Raw genomic sequence first — 16,740 nt, forward strand, 5'->3', positions numbered from 1 at the left:
AATATTCAAACTTTTAACTTTAAAATTCCCACATATCTTTGTTTGTGTGTTTTGTGATACTGGGGGTTGAATTCAGGGGCATTCTACCTCTGAGCTATTTTATTCTTATTTTGAAACAAGGTAATACAGCCCTATTTTATTTTTTCATTTTGAAACAGGGTCTCATTGAATTGCTGAGGCCCTCAAGTTGCTGAGGCTGACCTCAAACCTATAATTCCTGTCTCAGCCTCCCACTGAGGCTATAGGCATGCACTACCACTCCAGGGTATGCATTTTTTTTTTACATATCCCTTTCTTTAAATTAACCTGTCAATATAAAGAAAGCAAGAAATCAAATAACAGTGGAACATCCTTATTAAAGAATTTGCTACATGTCTATTTTTATAAATAGAATACTTCCTTTTTTCTATTTTCTAACTTTTAACATATAATGGATCCATAGGTAACATATAATGAAGGAATTAACATATAATGAATGAGGACATTATAGTCTGAGTCAATGAAACATCTGAATTATTAATTACCTCTTAAAGTTCTTACCAGGCCATGACAGAAGCCCGTCCCTGTGGAAAGCCCAGCACTGAATCTGTGGTAGCCATTGGGGGGCATGTTCTGTGGGGGAAGAGATTCGATCTCACCTTTCCTCCCATGTGTCAATAGTGGACATTTTGGTTCCCTTCCTAGTACCACATCTTGCTGTGTCACAGACTGTTGTAAAAAATCACTTAGGGTTAAACAACTTATAAGAATTTAAGACGATATTTTTATTTTTTGACAAGACACTGGGTTCATTGGTTCTGGTCTACTTCTTACATGTGAGAGATATTACTAAGTCCAACAAGTTTCTCTTTTCTGAAAATTTAAATATAAACTTGCCAGAAATCTTACTTTTACTAGAGTAAAAGGATGCACATGAATCTGGATGGAGACACCTATCTGTCTTAGGCAGAAAGTCCATTTCTAGCCCTGACCTTCTAAGTTTGGAGACAACCACGTGAGAAAGACTCCATGAGCCACTCCTGATAGAGCAGATAAGTCATACTCTTCATAAATGTGGTCTGAATGTTATGGTACCCTGTTAACTTGTCTTATATGCTGATTGATGGATCCTTTGACAATCCCAAAATGTGATCCAAACATTAAGAATTTGTTCTGATTTTCCAATTACGGGACAATGGGACAATGACATTTGTGATTTATTGCAGTGTTCCGTTTCCTGGCACTCATTTTAGTGATGAGGTGATATTTGTTTATATGCTTCTGAGAACAATTCTTTCCCATGGATGGTTTAAAAGCATGTTTATTTTTGTATAATAACTTCAACGTTGCATGAGAGTTCAGCTAAGCTCACCAGGTTGTACAGCATTGTTGAGAGCAGATGTCATACACAGTTTTGTTGGGGGGTTGAGTTAATCATGAAATAAAAGATAAAAAGAATTCAGGTTGTTTTTTCCATTGTTTTTTCAAGAAGAGAAGGTTATGAGCCCAGTTTATGGTGCCAACAAGAGCTGGTTCAAATCCTGCCTCAGACACTTATGACGTGTTATATTCGACGCTAAATTTATCCAAGCTCCAGTCCTTCCTCTACAAATGAAGGTAATGAGAATATATGTGGCATAGAAAGTTATCTTGAAACAAATGAAACAAATGCAAATAAAATAATTAGTGAGTATCTGGCATGTTAGATAGAATAATAAAAGCTGGGCAAGGTGATCCCCAGAACTTGCGAGTCTAAGAAAGGAGGATTACAGGCTTGCCTCTAACCTTGACAGCTTAGCGAGACCCTCCACAACTTAGTGATACCCTGTTACAAAATAAAAAAATAGCACTTGGAGGGGTAGTGTAGAGGTAGAATGCCCCTGGGTCCAATTCCCAGATAATAATAATAATATTTTAGATGTATTAATGATGATATAGCATATATATCTTTTGATTGGGTTAGTATTGATTTTTTTAGTTCTTATTTGTACACTAAAAGTTTTATTCAACTTTTCATCTCAGATAATTTCTCTTAGCAAGAATAATTATAATTTTAGATGGTGGATGAAAAAGTTTTGACTAAGGTTAAAAAATCAAAGTTTATTTCACAAATGTTCTTTCAAGTGAAAGAACTTGAAAGAGTCAGAAAGAACTGACTCTTTCAGGTCAGACTTGTAAGGTTTGTTTGTTCTTTGTTTGAAATTCACACTTAACCAGGTGTCTTATATTCTATTGAACAACCAAATTCCATATTGTCATGAAGAAAGTATAATCATCAGGGGTTTGAATTAAGAAGGGCCTATCCTAGAAATCTTAATAAAAATACTTTTCTAAGCTATTAATAACTTTAAATTATCTTATGGTTTTAGCATAAGACAATTTCATTGAAAACATTTCATGAGTTTCCACTGTGAGTTGAAAATTTAAAAAAGTCCTAAACTGGACATGGTGACACACACCTGTATCCCAGTACTTGGGAGGCTGAGACAGGAGGATCCCAGGTTCTCAGCCAGCTTCAGCAACTCAGTGAGGACCTTCCTCCGCAACTTTGAGAGACCCTGTTTTCAAATAAAAAATTAAAAAAAAATGGATTGGATGTATTGCTTAGAAGTAGGATGTCCCTGGATTCGAATCCACTTAACACACACACACACACACACACACACACACACACACACACACACTCAGACCTAGTTAGATCTAAGAAATAATAAACTTTATAGTTAACACATTAAGGAGAAAAGAGGAAAAACAGGTACAAATTTTCACTACACAAATGTTATAGTTCTGATCAGAAGCTTGCACTTTTAAAATTATCATTGCAAAGACATATAGCCAATGATTTTGCTCAGTTTACTGTCCTCAAAAATGTATTCAATGAGTATGTATTTTCTCAAATAATGTATTTGTCACTTATGCACAAAAGTATTGATTTAAGGGCTAAATTTTAAGATGACTAATTGTATCTTTTGTTCCATGTGAATTCTGGACCCAGGAATAAAAAAATCAAACTTATAAGAAACAGACTTTTTCTTCCCAATAAACTGACATCAGGTTTCAGAATCTTATCCCTACAATGGACTAGGTATTTAGCAAAGAAATAATTCATTTTTTACAACACATTCCCAAAGAATGCAACCCATAGCCAAAGATATGGGTGTGTAATTCACATTATTTTCTTTGTAAGACAAAAATTATAGGCATATAATTCCATATTCTAGTACAATGGGTCTCATCTTCTGGTTGGTATATGTTCTCATAGAATAAATGGCCTCTGAAACACCACTTTATTTTTGCCACATCTTCCCATTTGCAAAAGAATAAAAAAAGCTTTTTTTGTAAACTAATAGAAATCACTGTGGTTCTTTTTTTCTAAATATTTTTTTTCCTGGTTTTGAAAGGACATTCTCAAGTGAAGATACACAATTTAAACGCACCACATCCAATTTTGGAAGATGTTATTGGAAACTGAAACCTCTGAAGAAAATACTTTCTTAAGGACTAAAGAGGGAGCCAAGAGAAGCTCCCCACGTGCTGTGTGTACGCGTATAAACTGCATTATGATGTGAGACTACACTGCATCAATAAGAGTATGTTTAAAAAATATTAAAATTTAGGTTATGAGCCGGGCGTGGTGGCGCACGCTTGTAATCCCCACGCTTGGGAGGTGGAGACAGGAGGATCGCGCTGGTTCGAAGCCAGCCTCACTGACTTTAAGAAACCCTATTTCCAAATAAAAAATATAAAAATAGTTCTGGGAGTGTAGCCCGGAGGTAGAAGGGTTTCCAGGAAACCACCAAAAAAAAAAAAAAAATTAGGTTATGGTATTTATATTTTGAAGCAACTCACAGGTTAAAATAGATATTTATTGCACAAAGTCCACTGGGAATTAGAATTACAAATTTACTGCATTATCTAGTAAGTAGCAACTGGTCAAGTTTCCTTTGAAGGAAAAGAGGTGTAAAAGTTTAAGTGACTAGCTGGGCATGGGAGTGCATGCCTGTGGTCCTAGTACTTGGGAGGCTGAGACAGGAGGATCACAAATCCACGACCAGTCTCAGCAACTTAGTGAGACCCGTTTCAAATGAAAAAATAAAATAAAATAGGGCTGGAGTTGTGACCCAGAGTTAGAATGCTCCTGGACTCAATCCCCAGTACCACAAATACAAAATTATATATATATAATTTTATATATATGTGTTTTATATATATATGTGTCATATATATAAACACACATATATGTGTTTATATATAATAAAATTATATATAATTATATATAATATATAATTATATATATAATATATATGTGTGTATGCATATATAATATATTATATATAAATTATATATATACATATATATATTTACATATATTTTTTTCAGTGACTAATAAGACAAGTAAAAGCAGGATTTCTTTCTTTTATTTGTTTCTTTCTTTCTTTTCTTTTTCTTTTCTCCCTTCAATTCTTTTTTTATGTGATATTGGAGATTAAACTCATGGCATATTGGAGATTAAACTCATGGCATTCTACCTTCAAGCTATGCCCTTGAGCCCTTGACCTATTTTATTTTAGTTTTTTAAGTTTTAAAACAGGGTCTCACTAAGTTGACGAGGCTTGCCTCAAACATATACTCCTCTTGTCTCAGCCTCCCAAGTAATGTGATTACAGATGCATACCACCACAGCTGGCTAGCTTTGTTTCTGATGTTGGTAATGGATGATTTTAATTTCCCTTTATCTCACGAATAGGCGAAAGGTAGTGATCTTAATGTAAACTGGAAATGTTGCTATATGTATATTTCACTTTCCATCTGTTAAACAAAGGCAAGGAATCATACAATGGCATAAGGACAAATGGTTAATTTTATGTGGCATAATAAAAAAGTATAATTGGAACACAAAATAAATGAAACTTATATAGAAAGCAATTGGTGCTGTGTAGTTAAGACATTTGATATGAGTCAAGGGTGAAGATATAAGAACCAAACCAATCTACAGGTCTCTGGAGGCCACTGTAATAAACTAGTACAGAAGTAAGCCAAAGGAGTTGTTTTGATTCCATTTCGGAGAATGCCACTATTCTTGAGGTTTTCTTTTTCTAAATTCTACACAATTATTAGACTACGAACCTTTTTTTCTTAAAGTTGGGAACTGTGTGTTCTAAAAATGTTATTAATTGCATTAAACCTATATTTTAATAGGTGCATGTGTATTTCATATAGGAACATGTAACACAATATATTATAAATAAGAAAGATATTGATTGAATCTTATTATGATTATCAATACCAATTCCTGAAAAGAGCAGTTTAAACATTTAAGATATTCAAAATAAACGCACTTTAATGAAAGCCAAGGATAAATTTTAACATGGTAAATATACATATGCAATATTATACTTCTCACATCAATAACGAATTTCAAAAAACAGTAATGTTGGGCGTCACATGTAAGTATTTGTCCAAAATATATTTGTTCGCTCCTATTCCTATCCTATACATCGTAATATACACATTTGTTTATTGTGAAGGTGTTTACTGAAATTCAATGTTAACAGACACAATTCAGTTAAAGTATCAAGCATAAACTTCATATATTGTACAGAGAATATTCCATGTTGCACATTTGTAAAACCCATGTGAAGAGAGCAAGATAGGCCTCACTTGAAAAATTAAAATTAAATATGCCTAAAAAAATTGGGCTAAATGCTAACATACGGAGCTCAAGATTTCCAAATGTTAATTTAGTTAATTTTTTTGGAGGAGCTATACACATTCTACGTTTATGGACTCTCTCTAGAAATAAAACAGCCAACTCTAAGATCTAGATGAGTAGGGCGAGGAGGACATCTGGAGGTCATTTTAGAAATGTACATGCTGTCAGTACAGAGTACACACGCAATTTGTGACTTAAAAACAGATCCGTTGACCTAAGCTAGCGGTTACAGTATAAAATGTGGAGGTTTTTTTCTTCAGAAAAACAAAAAAGGCAAGGTTTCTCAAGAACATTTAAAATCATTTTAAAGCTTTCTCTCTCCTGGTCTCTGTCAAACACACACACACACACACACACACACACACACACACACACACTACAAAGATGTTTCGCCGAATGATAGATAAACTTTTAAAATAAGCATAACACTGTACAAAAAATTTTAGCAAAACTATCTTAAATATTTTTTTCAGCACTGGTCCAATGTATCTCATCAATGTACTATATTCCCATTTCCTTCCTACTTCCAAAAAAAAACCACCTGCTAATCTGAGGTTTTGAGCTGCCCCAGGAATGTCTTTTCCTATGAACTTGGAGTTAAAGCTGGACTGGCCGGACCATTGGCAGGATGTTCGGGGCCACGTGTGGGTGCAGAATCTCCCGTCTCTTTACTTCCTTCCTGGGACTTGTCTGGTGCACTGGGCGGACCGACACAATTAGCATCCGGCTCTGCTTTGTCTACTTCATTATCAAATTCGATTTTATCTTCTTGATTGTTGTTTTTCTTTACTTGTCCATTCTGGGCAGGATAGGTGCTGGCAATGATGTCATAGAGAAATTGGTATTGCTCCTGGTGAAGGAAAGGGACAAGCAATTGCATGAAGATAGTTCATGTCATCATTCTTATTTTTATTTTTTAATATACTTTCATTGGTGCATTGTAATCTCACGTCATAATGTAGCTCAGAGTGATGGGGACATACAGGCAAACAGCACCTGGTGAGCATCCCCCAGCTTCCCCTCTCCACTGCCCTCCTCTTTCCGACATATTGAGATTGCCATTGGTATTCTCACATATGTAAATTATTTTTACATCACATGAAAAGTAGCATGAACTAATCATTTGCTTCTTGAAGTCTGGATGACGTGTCCTCATGAAGAACATCCTAGATGACTTTGGTTCCTGGCAATTCTTTTTTTTTTTTTAGTTTTTATTGGTGTATTGTAGTACTCCACCTTAATGGAGTACAAGATGGTAGAGATATAACCAATACTCATCACCCAATTAGTCCTTCCCCAATTCCCACCCCATTCCCTCCCCCGCCCTTCTTCTGATGTTTGACTTAGTGATTGACTTTGGTATGTGTGTTAATGTACCTCGTGCACATTATGGAGTTTCCCTCTTTCCCTCCTATCCCTCTCACTTAGTTTGCCTCATTTGCTCATCTATAGTTTCTCCTCCTTCTTCATCTAGACCAATTTTTCTCTCTAGCTTCCACATATTAGAGAGAACATCCAATTTCTTACTTTTTGTGACTGACTAACCTCACTTAACATAATGTTCTCCAGTTCTAAAGGATAACTCCAGAGTATTTTCCAAAAAAATATGATATTGACACACAGACACCCTGTGTGTCAAAGACCTGTGTCTATGCCTGTGCCTTCTTGTGGACACATCACTGAAGAATCCGGGTGGGGACTCCTTCCTCAAGAAGTCTCTCCTAAACACCATAGATTAAACAAACAACCCTCATTTATATCCTTCTTGTAATTTCTTTTTCATCGAATTACTACCTTATTTAATAAATATCAGGCTTTTCCTTGCCCTGAATGTCAAGATTGCCAGGCATGATGGTTCATGCCTCTAATCCCAGTAGCTAAGACAGAAGGATCACAGATGTGCAGCCAGCCTCAACAACTCAGCTAGACCCTCTGCAATTTAGTGAGATTCTGTTTACAAATAAAAAATATATATAATAGGACTGGGAGCATAGCTCAGAAGTAGAATAATCCTGGGTTCAATACCAAGTACCATAAATTTAAAACATAAAATAGTATAATAGCAGGCACTTAGCATCTTTAAAATCATTATACGCAAATTTAGCATCAGTACCATATATGATTAAACACTTCATATATTTTAGGGTAATGAAGTTCATATTGTGAATGATTATTAATTCCCAGGGGATCATTTACAGTGGCTATCACAGAGAGAAAATCCACGATTTGATTGTGAAAATGTAACACTTGTTATTTTTCTGTGTATAAACCTCCTACAAGGTAACTTCAGACTCTTTTAACAAGTAGAGGGGCCTATTCCCTACCCCTTGAATCTGGGCTGGACTTCTGACTTCTCTGGCTGATAAGATGCAGAGGAAGGCAGGTTATGTTGGATCGAATCCTGGGCTTCCAAAGAATTCCACATTCTGCTCACTCTCTTGTCCTCCTGCCACTTTTATGTGAATGAGCCTGAGAGAACCTCCTTCTGGCCGAGGACAGACATGCTGCCCACTCATTCCTTCTGCCATAGCCAAATGACAGCCAGTCTCAGCCTACTGGCAGTGGGGATTCTCTCAGACCAGACAGACCCCAGCAGCACATCAGGTAGAGATGGACACACGAGGGAGCCCGGTCCCCATCATCTGAGCCTGAGGAGATCTGTACATCTATCCTGCTTGATAGACTTAATGAACTATGGTTAGTGTTTGTTTAAGCCACTACATTTTGGGGTGGTCTGTTATACAACATTAATTGATCAAGGATTAAAGGAAGGGAGATAAAGTAATTCGTAAACATTTAAGGAAACCTTTCTTCATGAACTATCTCAACAAACTGTTCGCAAACACTAGATCTCTTGTTTATAGTGATAAGAATTCCACTGAATCAGAATGTAAAAATGGAAGAGAGAAAAGAACAATAGAAAAGAAAATAGAAGGGAAGAAGTAAAGGAGAGGAGAGGTCAAACTAAAGTACAAACATGGCAAGAAGCAATGGCGAGGCGTATTTACAAGTGCGGAATAATTATACTGAAAAGCAATGGCAGCGTATACTTACAAATGAGGGAATCATTCCGGGCCTAGCTTTGCGTAGAGATTTCACTATTTGAAAAACATCTACCACATCTTCTGTTTCTGCACTTTCCAGGAGGTTTAACAAAGAACAAACTATTCCTGTTTGCTCAGAACCATCTCTACAAAAGGATAAAACGACTTAAAAAATTCGACCTTTATAGAGAAAAAGATATTAGCATACAAGCAGAGAGAAGTAAACACAGTATTTACTTCATGTTCATTGTATTATCTTCTTTCAAAGTCTTAAGAGACAAATGATTTCTACTAAATGCATTTTGGGGCATTTTCAATTTAGGGCTATATGTATTTCTATAACTTTAAACATATTCAGATTAGGCTTTCAAAAAATACTGTCTTCCAGTTAGTACTTTATGTGTTTAAATGCATTTTATTTACATTTGAAGTCATTAGGACCAAGATCATAAAGCCAATTTGATACATAAAGAAACCACAATTAAAAGACAATGAAGACATATATATATATATATATATATATATATATATATATATATATATTTGTTTGTTTATTTTTGGTGGTACTCGGGGTGGAACCCAGAGCCTTTCTAACTCCGGGCTATACTCCCAGACCTTTTTATATTTTATTTGGAAACAGGGTCTCACTAAGTTGCTGAGATCCTCACTAAGTAGCTGAGGCTGGCTTCGAACCTGTGCGATCCACCTGTCTCAGCCTCTCAAGCGTGGGGATTACAAGCGTGCGCCACCATGCCCGGCAACAATAAAAGCATATTTAGAAATTTAAAAAATCCGAAGTATTAGACCTATATTTTATAAACTACTAGATCATCTATTTCTCCTTTACTTTTCTGCCTTTCTACCATTTTTCACACATGCTTCTTCTTCTGCACCAGCAAGAAAGAAATACCTGCTAGGAACTTTAAAAAAACAAAATAAATGAAACCAAATGATTAATCACACTATGAGAGGTATAAAACATTATAATAATGATTATACTTAAAAAATATACTATCAGCAGGAAATGATGTACTGTGACTAACAAAAGAAAATTTAGTAGGTATTTAACCAAATCATAAAAACTAAATTTCCCATTTCCACCTGTTTTCTACATAAGTTTTAATTATAAAAATTCAAATAAATTCTGAAAGAGTAGTATATCTCCAAGGGCTTAGTTTTAGTATATGGAATATAATACTGAGGCTTTAAAAAAATTTCTCAGCATCTTTCAGAATATTTATATTTTTATTTTACTTTATGATTCATTTCTCATTTACCTTAACATTCTTTTCTCTTTCTTTCTCTCTCTTTCTCTCTTTCTAGTATTCAGGGTTGAACCTAGGGGCATTCTACTTCAGAGCTATACCCTCAGCCCTATTGTTTTCTTTTATTTTGAAACAGTGTCTCACTAGGTTGATGGGAGTCTCACTGCTTGGTGAGGCTGTCCATGAACCTGTGATGCTGTTGTCTCACCCATTCAAGTGCTGGAATTACAGGTATGTGCCACTTTGCCCAGCTTTAATATTCTTTTTTATGTTAACATTTTATATTGTGTATCTTTTTATAGTGTCTCTTACATAAGGTGGATATTCCCCACAGGTGAAATCTGAAGTTTCACATAAAGCATACCTGCAATCCCAGTACTTGAGGATTACAGGTTTGAGGCTAGTCTCAGCAACCTTGTGAAGCCCTCTGAAATTTAATTTAAGCCCTCTGAAAAGTACAAAAATAGAAATGAAGGTGTAGTTCAGAGGCAAAATGCCTCTGGGTTCAATATCCGAGGAGAGAGGGGGGGGGAGAGGGAGAGAGAGGGAGAGAGAGAGGGAGGAAGAGGAGGAAGAAGAGGAGGAGGAGGAGAGGGGGAGGAGGAGAAGGAGGAGGAGGAGGAGGGGAGGAGGAGGAGGAGAGGAGGAAGAGGGGGGAGGAGGAGGGGAGGAGAGGAGGAAGGGAAGAGGAGAGAAAGAGGAGGAGGAGGAGGAGGAGGAGAGGAAGAGGAGGAGGAGAAAGAGGAGGAGGAGGAGGAAAGGAGGAAGAAGAAGAGAAAAGAACGGTCCACATAACAGAAACTAATAAAATCAAGCATTATTATTTTGTAAGAATCTTTGTCTTGGGGGTCAGTTCAGAAAAATCTATAATTGTTTAAAAATCAAAGTTTCTAAGCATTGAGATTTTAGTTACTATTTGTTTTTAAAACATGTTTATTGAGCCTGGTGTAGTGGTGCATGCCTATAATCTTGGTACTTAGGAGGCTGAAACAGGAGGTTCAAGGCCAGGCTCAGCAACTTAGTGAGGCCCTACAGCAACTTAGCAAGACTCTTGTTTCAAAATTACAAAATAGCCAGGCGTGGTGACTCATGCTTGTAATCCCCACGTTTGGGAAGTGGAGATAGGAGGATCGAGCAGGTTCGAAGCCAGCCACGCTGGCTTAAGAGACTCTGTTTCCAAAGAAAAATATAAAAAATAGATGTCTGGGAGTGTAACCCAGAGGTAGAAGGGTTTCTAGGAACCCCAGTACCACCAAAAATAAAATAAAATAAGATTACAAAATAAAAAGAGCTAAGGTTTTCTTCAGAGGTAGAATGGCCCTGGGTTCAATAACCAGCACCAAAAACTAAGAACGTTTATTGAAGATAGTAAAGCTTTTCAGTTAGTTTTCTGGCTTCTGTAATACCTGGTACTATGGATAAAGGCAGATAAGCATCTATTTGCTGTAACCCTTCCACCCGCATGCTCCTGTACATTTCTTCACTTATTTGTTTACTCAGCACATGTTCTAGATTCAGTGTTAGGTGCTGAGGACTCAATGAGGAAACATTTAGTGTTTACTGAACTAAATATATTGCCTAAATTTATTGAACGAAGATATAATTAATTCTATTATATTCCTACGATTGTTATATTCCTGGAAGTGTCACCGAGAGAGTGACTAACTTCATAAGCGCTTTCCACTGTAGTCACATATTTTATAGACCAGGATAAATAGTGACAGGTTGGGTCCCGGGGGCGGGACCTTAGAAAAGGAGGAGACTGCTGGACGATATCGCGAGACAGGCGATATCGCGAGAGGGGCGGAGTTTCCACATGTAACCCCGCCCACAAGACCTAAACTTTAAAAGAAAGGGCATTTCCCCTCTAGCGTTGGAGGAGCTCGGAGGTCTTCAGGAGCGGTCCAGCTCTGATCCCCGGGAGAGACCGCATTAAAATTCTTTTTCTTCTTGGCGCACCAGTCTCTCTCGCCTTTTTATTTGCACCTAAAAACCTTACATCTTACAAATAGAACTTAAGAGAGGCGTCCACCAAGAAGTCAGGAATTGCGACTTCTGGAACACATGTGAACACCCTCACCCACCTGCAGTGGATCAGGACTGATGCATTCTTGGGGCATTTATTCCCTTCAGGGCACGTCTTCTTGGGGAGTTTTTGTTTGAGGTTCTGAAGCATGGAGACTAACTCTTTGGGCTCCGCAGGAAGCTGTTCCACATTCCAGTTGGTGTACTGATACTGGTACACGGTCCGAGGCTCTTTCCTCTATAACCAGAAGTAAAGAAAGCACTAAGTGAAATTCAGTCCAGATTACAGTTGGACACTCAACAACTTCTGCACAATTGCTTTTGTTTACACTAATCAAAATGTCTACTCTGAGTGATTATACAAATGGTGGCTCTACTGCAATTTCTATTTGTTTTAACATTTGGTTAATTGCATCAAAGATCTATACGCTCAAAGTGTTTATTTACCTTGGAATGTCTCAGTTCAAATACACGGAGAGTATAAGACGACGATTTGTTCGTTTCTTTTTTATCAATTTCTAAATCTCCATAAGTTTGCTTTCCTTCTCCCCAGTACTGGGCACAGATCTCCTAGATAAGAAAGAATTTGATTCAACAACTTCTGCACAAGTGTTGTAATTGCTATTTCAAGTATCCCGTGAATCTCTTTGTATCTGTCGCTCGCTCTCATTTCTCTCTCTCTCTCTCTCTCTCTCTCTCTCTCTCTCTCTCTCTCTCTCTCTCTCTCTCTCTCCATCTCGCACACACACACACACACAATCTCTTTTTCCCTATTTTCTATTAAAAGTATTACAAATTAGTGGAAAATTCTGGTTTTGGAAGTACCCCAAGGAGTGGTACAGTTGGGTCATGTGTGGTTCATTCCTAATCTTTCGTGTAACTGATCTCTGAAGTGGTTCCACCAATAGTGTTTCAGGGTTCCTATCTCCCATATTCTTGCCAGCATTTATTGTCATTTTCATTCTTAATTATTGCCATTCTAGCCGAAACTCGATGGAATCTCAGTGTAGTTTGTAGCTACGCATCTCTGACTGCTAATGATGTTGAACTTTTTTCCCATATACTTGTTGGTCATTTGTATTTCTTCTTTTGAAAAGTATTTGTTAGGTTCAATGTGATATATATACACACAGTGGAATTTTACTCAGCCATTAAAAAGGAAGAAAATTCCGTCATTTGCAGAACCTGTGAGATTCTCCTGTCTCTGCCTCCCAAGCATGGGGATTACAAGTGTGCACCACCATGCCCGGCAGTAACTTCAGTTTTTAAGGAAATGATCAAATATATGTCACAGACACTAGATAGAAAATAAAATTAGAACTTTAATTCACCTACAAACATAAAATTTGATGGCAACAAATATTACATGGGAACAAAAAGAAAAGATATGGTTAATTTTTTGTAGGAGTTTTTTCTTGCTAAAAAAATAGGATCAAGAGAGAAAGAAAAAGAACATTGAGGTAGATGGAATATTAGTAAACAAAGACTCAGTGAGGAGACTGCAATCAGTTGCCAAGATTCAGTGCATCAACCCATCAGTCCCAAATGGAAAGTTTAAAAAACAGAAAATATGGAAAAAATATATGACTACTGTTTTTTTTTTTTTTTTCATTTTGTGGTACTAGGGATTGAACTCAGAGGAATTCTATCTCTGAACCCTATTTTATCACTTTTATTTTGAAACAGTGTCTAAGTTGTGGAGGGCCTCTCTAAATAGCTGAGGCTGTCCATGAGTCTGCAATCCTCCTGTCTCAGCCACTCAAGTACTGGGATTACAATCGTGTGCCACCATCCCCAACTGACAGCCTGATGTTTGAAGATCTTAAATGTCAGGTAAAGAGTTTAGTTTTTATGTTTAGGAAAATATAGAGGAAAATTTAGCCACTGTTGTTGTGACATTGGTGTTGCTGTGTCCTCAGTAAACTGTGAGGATGTTACAGGCTGGAGAGGGCAATGGTAGGACACTGTCAGAATCTAGACCATGAGAATAATCGTCAGAATAAGACCATGAGGTCAACACCTGGGTGGATGCTGTAGGACTAAGCAAACAGGCTGGTGTGACAGAAGAATCAGAAAGACACGGACATGGTGAGGCAGCAAGCCATCCAAGGACATTCTATAACAGAATGACTTCTCAAAAAGATTCTCAAATTTACAAACCTGGTCTCCATGCTTCAACTCTGTCAACATAACAATAACTTTGACTTTTCTTTGGAATATCATCTGCCAGAAGTCACCAATGGTCTCAGTTAGAGGGCCCTGAGCAGCTATCATCAGTTCTGGTTTCCAGTAACTCTAAAAAGATTAAAAGTGGAACTTGGTTACTAGTCATATCTGAAAAGAGAGAGAGACAGACAGACAGACAGACAGACAGACAGTGAATTCTTAAAATAACCATTTAGAAAAATAGTCACTTTATTTAATATCAATGTTGTTATTGAAAAACAAGGATTTATAGGACCAAGATAAATATTATATATAAATAACTTATTTATATAATAATTTAAGCTAATGTGAAATCAAGAGTGAAATATACAATACTGTCTTGCAAGTCAAGCAAATTTTTACTTCTCCCACATGACCTTTTTCTTTATAATTATTAGTTTGATTGTAAAAAGGAATGATATTAGCATTTAAAATTAGCTTTGTCATGCCTCTACTTTAATTGGTGTCTATATATTTTTGTGACATAGCATAATATCTATTGGATGTGTGTCAAGGAAATTTTAGAAACTGTTTAAATACAATTTAGTGTATATGCAATGAGTGTTTATTATATAACTAAAATTTTTTTGTTTGAATTCTCATTTAATTTAAAAGGTAAGGTACGTGATACAGATTCACCTTATAATAAAATGAATCAGAATTAATAGTTTTTAACTATACAAAATACATATAACATATAACAAAATACATATGGACTTGCTTACAATTTGGGTATCAGAATAAGAAAATGTATATTTATATTTGTATTTTCTCAAATTTTTTTCTCCAACTTTATTTTTAAAATAGTTGTATTTTCTCCAACTTATTTTTTAAATCCTTGTATTTTCTCCAACTTTATTTTTAAAATCCATGTGTTAATATTCATAATTGTAATCATATATAAACAATAATAGTGACTTATTTTGAATCAATTCACTTGGTTTTGAAATATTTTAATTGGTAACTTAAACTCTAGTGTTAAAAGGAACTTTTGTCATTCACTATGCAATTATGACCCAGCTCATCATTGCTTTGTAAAGTTTAATAACATAGAAGTGATTTTTACAGAGTTTGACCCTGGTTGTGGGAAACTGAGTACCTACCATTACGAAAGATGCATTGATGTATTTGCTGGTCTCCTCCAAGTCACTGTCCTCATCAGACGATTCATCTGAATCCTGCTCGCTCTCTTTGCTCATTTCCAGTTCATGTTTGACTGGCACTCTGTTAAAGTCATCTATGTGAAATACATCAGAAGTGAGTGCTCCTTACAAATAATCAGGGCTAGGGAAGTAGTCCGTGGTGGAGTGAATGCTTAGCATGTGTGAGTCCCAGGATTCAATTCCAGCACCATCCCCAAAAATAAAGCAATAAAAATAAAATGCCTGCTTGACGGATATGTGGGAATTTAAAAAGTAACTCAGAGTCAAGTGTGGTGATCAAATACAATAATAGCGTACATAAAATTCATTATTTATGGGTGAACAAATTCTAGTCTCAAAAAAGAGACCCTGAAAAAGTAACAGAAAAAAATGTAACAAAACAAATAGATATCATAATATTCTAAATGATTATACAATCTTTGGTATATACACTTCCGTTCTCCGTGAAATATCATCATTATGCTTGGTGCAAGTTAAAAATTACGTAGCTTAGATTTTTGTTTTTCAATTACATTTTGTTTAAATTCCTTCTCAGTTAAATAGGTATTTCAGATAATTGTTTCTTATTCCACAATTTTTCCTTGCTTTCCAAGGTTTTACATTTATAATAATCTGGTCAAGTGATCTGTTTATCTGCATCACTATCAATTCCATATTTTAACTATATATATATAAGGGCTTCTGCAGAAATTAACTAGGTCAGCCATGTGCTGATTTGATTTATTTACTTGTCTAGTGTATTAGCTTGGTTTATTTTTTTTAATCAGTGCTAATTTCAGTGTATACAGCTGAATAAAATTATAGTAGTGCCAGATGTGATTCTATCAATATGCTTACATAGCAGAATTCAAGTCTAGAAAATTTCATATTGTGATGTTGTTTAATGATTAACAATGGAGAAAGTATTTTCCACCTACTTCCAGACCACCAATAAAAGGAATAAAACATAAAAGGGATAAAAGAAAATAATGAATATAATGCTTGCCATTTGGCATTTATCCTGAAAACTGAAGATGAGAGAAATCAGGGAAAGCTGATTTGACCTTTCCTCTTCTGGTTTCAGAGGTTTCACCTTTCTTACAACTTATTTCTGAAATAACTGGTAGAAATAAAATATTGTATATAGTTTATCCTCCAAAGATTATTGAAAATGTTAGGAGTACAAATAGTTTGCTATAAGTAAAACTTAAGAGACCCTATTAAGCCGGAGGTGGTGATGCAAGACTGTAATCCCAGTGTTTGAGAGTCTGAAACAGGAGGATTACAGGTTGGAGTCCAGCTTCAGCAATTTATTGAGGCCCTCGGCAACTTCATGACACTCTCTTTCAAAATAAAAAATTAAATAA

At 36.0% G+C, this 16,740-nt stretch overlaps 1 protein-coding gene across 1 annotated transcript in view; it reads right to left on the reverse strand.

The window, feature by feature from the left end:
- Positions 1-6,275: 6,275 nt before the first annotated feature.
- The window catches only part of PTPRC (protein tyrosine phosphatase receptor type C), a gene marked incomplete at both ends in the record, with an annotated part of 121,808 nt that continues 111,343 nt past the window's right edge, over positions 6,276-16,740 (reverse strand). The window contains 6 exons of the mRNA XM_080698742.1: positions 6,276-6,542; positions 8,747-8,882; positions 12,086-12,264; positions 12,474-12,596; positions 14,187-14,321; positions 15,335-15,468. Coding sequence (XP_080554868.1) covers positions 6,276-6,542; positions 8,747-8,882; positions 12,086-12,264; positions 12,474-12,596; positions 14,187-14,321; positions 15,335-15,468 — 974 coding nt within the window. The remainder of the gene's footprint in view (positions 6,543-8,746; positions 8,883-12,085; positions 12,265-12,473; positions 12,597-14,186; positions 14,322-15,334; positions 15,469-16,740) is intronic.

This window comes from Muscardinus avellanarius (genome assembly GCF_963383645.1).
Source record: "Muscardinus avellanarius genome assembly, chromosome: 7".
Classification (NCBI taxonomy): domain Eukaryota; kingdom Metazoa; phylum Chordata; class Mammalia; order Rodentia; family Gliridae; genus Muscardinus; species Muscardinus avellanarius.